Below are 8,232 nucleotides of genomic sequence, written 5' to 3' on the forward strand. Positions count from 1 at the left end.
GAGGTGGCGGACATGAATTACGGGCATTCGGGGTCTATGGAATCATACATGGAAGTTTCGAAGCGATTCGATTACATTTGCATAAATTTCGGACCTTTGATTACCTTTCAACAAAATATGGATTTTATAGCTCAATTCAGTTGAATGAATAGTACTCAATTTCAAATTCGGATTTCCATGAACAGAATTGCACTCGGGCTCCAATATCGACCTAGTATACCTAAGACATGCCAAAAGAAGGAATGGGTAGCCTTACATACCTTATAAGCGTCTTACGCCCGTCAAAACTCAAATCCCGTTTCGCTCAGAATCTACAAATGGTCAAAGTTACCAATTAGGAATTTCAAGACTTCAAGAATTCATTTAACTTTATATTTGTCTACCGAAATTTCGGTAGCACTTCCCCTATACATATAACATCCCCGAGGCTTAGCTCGGCTCAATATCTCGACAACAACAACCCAACAATACCAAATGAATCAAGAATCACAACAAAATAGGTTCTAACATCAATATTCTTCCTTTCTACTTAAGGCGACAACTTCCATTCAAACTCCACAATATCATTTTAACATTTTCCTGATCCTCATTGTGCAAAGTTATAGAACTACTGTCTTTGACAAATTTACTAGAAGGGTTTGTTTCATCAATTATTCTTAGCACTACAACTGATTAGTGTAGGGTTTGCATGGGGTTTCTAAGAGAGAGAAGAGAGAGTTTTTTCTCAAATTTTTGCTTGAGGGTCTTCAAGGCACAATAGTGATGTTGGTGAAAAGGCGAAAGCTTTCAAGCTTTAAAATACTGAAATGGGTCACTTAAAGTTTCACATTCACACTCTAAGTAGGATAATATCTTTAGACATGCTGGGAAGGTGCAAAAAGCTTAAATATTATGCTTGAAAGATTCATATGTTTGTTAGGAGATGGAAATGATTAGTTAGAGTTGAGTGGGGAATGTCCAGTGTGAAATATGACATAACTTAAAAAAAGTAAAACTATTAATGCAGGCTTGATCATGTTGTAATTGTCTACTCAAAAACCAATATAGTTAAATTTGTTAATGTGGCTCAAGTACACACCGATTGAAATAGCCAAACAATTAGATTGCTAATGCTAAATATGTCGTTGAACATAATGAAGTGTCACGACCGAATCACGGGTCATCATGACACCTACACTGTCCCACCGGTAGGCAAACTGCCCCGTGGTAGCCAAATCATTTGAAAAGTGAGCAGAAAGTTAAATACACTAAAAACATTATCCAACAATCGTAGTATGAATATATAGATTAGTGCAGAAAAATGCCCTTTATTATCCTAAAACCTGGTCTAAGGTGTGCAAGAGCTTGGAAATTACAAGCCTTAGAAATAAAAAATAGATAGTTGTCATGAAAAGTAAATAGTCATAATAATACAAAGAAAATCCAGGGCTACAGGTCCAACTGGTAGCTCACCATAAAATCTAGAATAGAATAACCTCGGATCAACCACAAGGTCTGGAACTGGAGCACAGGTCTGCATCTGCACAAAGTGCAGCAAGTGTAGTATCGGTACAACTACTCCGTAGGTATCATAGGCTGACAACGAAGGAGCCACACATAAAGCATATAAAGACTGAATACACAGTACCTAGCACTAACACTACTAAACCTTCTAATTATGGCCTAGAATCATGTTTTCATATAAGGCAACAGGTAAGCATGTAATCAACAGGAAGGATTGTATAATGAATGAATGATTGAATGAGATGAAGTGCAATGGCCAATATCTATCCCCATACGCACATACTATAGGCCATGCCATATAGTCATGACCCATTGGGACTCGCGAGGTCTAACTACCAGTCACTATCCTGGCCAAGGTCATTTCCCTTAGAACTGTGACCACTCACTGTGCCACCCAACTTTAACTCCGAACTGTGAGAACCTCACTATATCACCTAGCTTGTCACGCCCCAAAACCACCCCAGAAATGACCGGCATCCGATGTCATGAACAACATTAAAAGAACCTTATAATATATGGAAAACGTTTAATACTTTCAAATCAGCCATTTTCTAATAAGTAAGAGACACAACCTTAGCATATATCCGAGATAAAGTCATGCTCATTAAAACAAAACAGCGGAATTCTAAATCCATACTTAAATAATATGTGGCAACATGCTCCAATAATCATGGAAAAACATCCATAACACTATCCATAGTTCAACAACCGTCTAAGGAGCTTCTACGAAATAAAGAGTGTCTAAAGTCTCGGGACGCAGCCCAACAATATAAGTAAATGAAATATAATGTAGAGAGGTGCCCCACAAACAAACACGTGGGCTCACCGAAAGATCTTAAGAAGTAGCAAGTTCCCCTAAGTCGTTGGCGCATCACGCACCTGCTCTTCAATGTTACCTAACATACCATAAAAATAACAATAGTATGCCTGAGTACTGGGTACTCAGTGAGTGTCTCGAGGATAATAGATAATATAGCAAAATAAATTAATTAGGATCAGTAATACCGTTCAAATGTAAAGCAGTTCACAAATCCAAAGGTAAGATAACCCAACAACTTTATAACTATCAAAGAAACCATTAAGAAATATTTTTATCTTTTCCAATCCATTATGCTGTAAATTACAATTTGAGTCTTTCCATTTGAAGTCCAATATCATCAACAAACAACTCACAGGCAAACAAGTTCATTATCGTCAATAAGCCACTCACATGCAAACAAGTTCATTATCGTCAATAAGCCACTCACAAGAAAAAAAGTTCATTATCATCAACAAGCCACTCACAGGCAAACCAGTTCATTATCATCAATAAGCCACTCACAAACAAACAAAGTATAACATATGCCAATACAGGCCCAAGTCGGTAAAATGAAGGGATGACCATGTAAGGTTCCCTAAACAGCATAGAAGCACCATACCGGGGCAATTTGACCCACACTGACTATCCTTCCTCCTGAATAGTTAGGCAAATACGGGGTGTGTAACCCTCGATGACCACTCTTCCTCCTGAATGGCTATGCTAGCCCCACTAGGATCCATAGTGACTACCTTCCTCCCGAGTAGCTAGGAAAAACACAAACAACATAAATCATGGGAAAAGAGCTGAATCACAATCCTAGCACAGAATCCAAATCACACAAATCATGGCAAGGAAGCCGAATCATAAGTCACATTATTCATTAATGTAGGCACATTATTCATTAAGGATTATGTTCATCATCCCATTATAGGGGTACATCAAATTATTTCAATTTTTATAAACCAGCTTAACTTCTTTAAACAAGTTTCAAGTTCAACACAATCCATTATAGAGCATTCACATGAGATAGTCAAGTTTTCCAATTATCATGATTAAACATCCCTTATGGGTTAATTCAAGTTCGAATGCCAAAGCTTTATATCTCAATTTTTCAATCATCCTTTAGGGAAGGAAAACAATCATGAATACATATATATAATATAGTACAAACAAGGTTTAATGTGGGCTTGTCCCTCACGCACACAAACCATGACCGAAGAGTTCATAAAAATCGTTCGAAAAAGTATGTTAAAAAAGAGACATACCTCTAAACCTATTATAAGCTAGCAACCGGATTCTTCCAAGTTCAACAATCACAATACAATGGTTTTTAAATGACAAAGTTTAGAACTTTAATGAACTCTAGGGGTTTCTACCCTTATTCAAAATCTAGGGCTTTTCCTAAGCCTATAAACGGGTTCTTGAATGCTTTCATAAATCACCAACGGATTCCAACCTTGTAGAACTTTCTACTCTAACCCAAACTTTATTAATACTTAGGAAATTCAGAAACTTTACCTCTTAGACAAACTCCACACCTCTATCCTTTTCGACTTGAGATTTCAAGAACTTAGGGTTTTAGAGAGATGATTTATTATCAAGAGGGGATGAATATGGTGTGCGAATGATCAAGATTGAGTAGAAACTCAGCATAGGGTTAGAGAGACTTATCTAGGGTTATTTTTCTCAGAAATATTGATTTGGAATGAAGTGGGAAATAACACAACGAGGTAGGACTTAAAGAAAATTCGAAACATGAAAAAAATAACCCGATCGGCGTTCAGCTCGCGTCGCGGGTACAACGCCTAATCATGGGATCCGCATTGGCCACACAATTTATCTCCAATGCTTGAACCTAATTTTGTCCACCGCTGGATTTTTCGCGATGGGCCCGCGACGCACGCTTAACACACTTTTCCAATAGTCTACATTCGCTCAGTAACATGATCATAACTCCCTACACGTAGCTTAGTTTGAGCCCCATTTTATATAGTTGGAAAGGTATTTTTGATACCGATAATTTTCATGCTTTGAGTTTTCCAACATTCCAAACATAAATATCAAAAAACTGGTCATCACTGAAAACTGTCTCAGACTTAGACGAATTTCAGGATTTCTAACGAACTCCCTTGCCTCGTTTGACCACGAAGAGATCATTTAACACTTGTACCCATCTCGAAGGGATCCATATAACTAAGATGAAATCTAAACCCCAATCATTTCACATTCACACCTAACTTGAATTTACAGTATGTTACATTATCTTCCCCCTTAGGATCATTTGTCCCCGAATGAAAGTCATGGCATGAGATTCTTTGCTAAACCTTAAATTTTTAAGAATTTTCAAGAGTTCCATTAGTAAAGTGAAGCATCCTCAGAGATAACATATGATTACCTCCATCATGAATGCATCATTCAAGCCCAAACACAATAGTGGGAGATTCACACTCCACTCCAAACTTTCATAGGAAAACACAACTGAAAGGTGCAACACATACCTGTAGTAGGGAAAAAACATGGATATCTCCTCTTCATGTCCTGCTCGGCTTCCTAAGTAGCTTCTTCAATATTATGATTACGCCACAGGACTTTAACCGAAGCCATATCTTTCGTTCTCAACCTCCTAACTTGACAATCTAAGACTTGCACAGGTTCCTCTTCATAAGACAACCCTTCATTGATTTCAATCTCGTCGTGATTCAAGACATGAGAAGGGTCAGGCTTGTACAACCTCAATATCGAAATGTGAAACACAGGGTGTACCATAGCCATCTCAGATGGTAACTTCAACTCGTAAGCCACTTTCCCAATTCTTCTCAAAATCTTGTATGGACCAATAAAACGAGGGCTAAGCTTACCCTTACTACCAAACTGCACAACTCCTTTCATTCGTGACACCTTTAGGAACACCTTGTCACCTATTGCAAACTCTAGCTCGCGACGTCGCATGTCCGTATACGACTTCTGTCTATTCTGAGCTATTTTGAGTTATTGCATAATGAGGTTCACCATCTTAATTGTTTCATCAACTGAGTCAGGATCCAATAGCTCTACTTCGATCGGTTCAAACTGTCACGACCCAACCCCGTGGGCCGCGACTGGTATCCTAATTGGATACCCGTACGTACCTACTTAACAGAATTTCGTACCATACTGATTTTTTTTTTCAAACAGATGTGTACAGAATCACGCCGATACAGATGCGGCGCACGCGAACATATACATACCTGAACATACAGAAATTTACAGACAAGCCGATGAGGCTAACATACAGACGGAGTCACAAAATCATTCGTACTTACCTAAACAGATGAAACCCGTAACCCACATATCTATCTACAGGCCTCTACAGACATACAGAATCAGATGACGGGACAGGGCCCCGCCGTACCCCAAAATACCATACATACAGAGTCTACAGATGACAGAAGATATATACCAAAAGTATTTGCTCCGGATTAAAGGATCTCTTCCAATATAGCAGAATCGATGCCCTAAACTGGCGGCGTATCCCCAAGTGCGTCTGTACCTGCGGGCATGTAACGCAGCCCCCGAAGAACCGGGGGTCAGTACAAAAAATGTACCGAGTATGTAAAGCAGAAACATAACCAACATAATCATAGTCTGAACCGGAAGCATATATATATAGCGGACACAACCATAAATCAAACGGACGGACGGAATCATAATCCCGACAGATGGACAGAATCATGGTTCAGACAGACAGATAGAATCGTAAACCATACGGACATACAGAATCAGAATCCATACGGACATACAGACAAAATCGTAATCCAGACGGACGGACAGAATTATGCATGCAGAGTCATACAAAGTTATACAGAATCATACAGAGTTATACAGAATCATACAGAGGCATGTGCTTATATAAATGTTGATGGCACATGCATACATACATACAGATCCCAGCCCTGTCTGGGGCACGGTAACAGAACCCGACCCTCTTAGTACGGGACGCGGTGGACAGACAGAATCAGATCAAATCATATGCCATCCTGGCCGCCATCCCCATACACAGATCATAATATCATAGTCATACAGATATAACAGATCCCGGCCCGCACGTTGAGGGACGCGGTGAACAATGCAGAGGAACATGCACGATAACAGAACCTGGCCCGGGACGCAGTGAAGGAATGCATTGAGACAGCCATGAACAGATTAATGAGAAACCACATACATACAGACTCAACATACAGACTCAATCAAACTGAAGGGTGCCAAACGGCGAGTCAAGTCAGAGTATCCGGATAGTATGCATAATACGCGCCTATGTCCAACTTGGGAAGGCACGACAGATTATTATCAGGATCAGATTCTCAGATGTCCAGAAATCATTTTGTAAGATTTGCATAAAAATAGTCATTTCATAATCAAAATAATAGTCCAGATGTTTTCTGAGAAAATCGGACAGAACCAAAGTAATTAAGGTTATACAGAAGGCATCGGGCCTTATGGGCCCGCCTCGGACCAACTCGGGGCGACATATGTAAATTACTGATAATAGACCTTATGAGGTCATCCATAACCATTTGGAAGTGTTCCGACTCCGTTTGGGAAGGTTTCGTGCAAAAGTTCACTTTGAAGGCATTTTATAAGGAAATGGTTTCAATTGTACTGAAGGAATTGGAACGGATTTCCATCTCGAATTCCGAGAAACGGAGTCGTACTTAAGGCTCGCGGCCGAGCCTATTACATCCAGAACATGCCTAAGAATAAAGGGGAAGGCTTTACATACCTCGATTGCGCCTTACGCTCGCTTGGCTTCAATTCCAATTTCGTCCAAAATCTAGAAATGGTCAAGTTTACCAATTGTTAATTTCAAACTTCAAGACTCCAAACTTAATACATGCTTGCCTACCGAAATTTCGGCAGCATTTCCCCTATATATATAACATCCCCGAGACTTAGCTCGGCTTGGTTCATCAACACAGCAACCCAGAAACAACACCAATAACAACAACAAGCATAACATAATACACGATATGGCTTTACTAGCCATCTTTCCGGCATAACGAAACATCTTTCATTTCCGACCTTACACTTCGAAACCAATCTTATTATTTTCATATTCATCACTTATCAAGATCACTACAACATGATTCGGAGGCATGTCATACCATTTTCACAAGATATACGCAATATACTAGTTTCCTACTAAGGGCAGATTTCGCCCACAACTTCCAATCTTTAACCTAAACATCCATAGCATATTCTTATCTTCCAATTCCATTTACATACCATAACAATTTGCATTCTTACAATTTCATTCTCATAATCACATAAACTATACTAACATCACCTACTTTCCGACAACCAATTAACAACATTTTTTTCTCATTTTCATCACAAGATTACCACACAATTAACATACTAATTATAACAAATCCATGTTCCTTCCAACATATAGCACCACACGGCCACACACATAATTTTCCAACTTCCACTAATTCATTCAACTTTCACTTCTAATACAATTTCTACCATACTACAACTAAATTCCAACATGAATTCAAATCTTCATGAACATACAATACATGCACACTTTCGGCCAACATGCATACCACCTCAACACACAAGATTTTCATGTTTTTCATTCATTTCCACACACTACAACATACATATACCTTCCATATCATAACAAAAGCATAAAATCCTTACCTTTCTCCCAAGTTCTTTACTTGCTACAAAAATCACTTTCTTGCCAAGATAATTATACCATCTTGTAGAGGACCTTGCACTTGGTAAGATTACAACAAAATTATAACTCTTGCATCAAAGTTGAGGCTTGGAGAATGTTTTTTTTCTTTTCTTTCTTTCTCTCTTTCCTCCACCCGAAACCTCTCTTCTTTTTCTCCTCTTGTTTGTTCTTTGTTTTTCTTGTTTTCTCTTGAAGGTTCTTAGGATAT

At 38.8% G+C, this 8,232-nt stretch overlaps 1 protein-coding gene across 1 annotated transcript; it reads right to left on the bottom strand.

The window, feature by feature from the left end:
* Positions 1-4,852: 4,852 nt before the first annotated feature.
* On the bottom strand, positions 4,853-5,251 carry LOC132613480 (uncharacterized). The gene has a single exon (XM_060327507.1). It carries the CDS (start codon positions 5,249-5,251, stop codon positions 4,853-4,855), a length of 399 nt encoding a protein of 132 aa, XP_060183490.1.
* Positions 5,252-8,232: the final 2,981 nt, after the last annotated feature.

The sequence above is a fragment of the Lycium barbarum genome, chromosome 1 (genome assembly GCF_019175385.1).
Source record: "Lycium barbarum isolate Lr01 chromosome 1, ASM1917538v2, whole genome shotgun sequence".
Classification (NCBI taxonomy): domain Eukaryota; kingdom Viridiplantae; phylum Streptophyta; class Magnoliopsida; order Solanales; family Solanaceae; genus Lycium; species Lycium barbarum.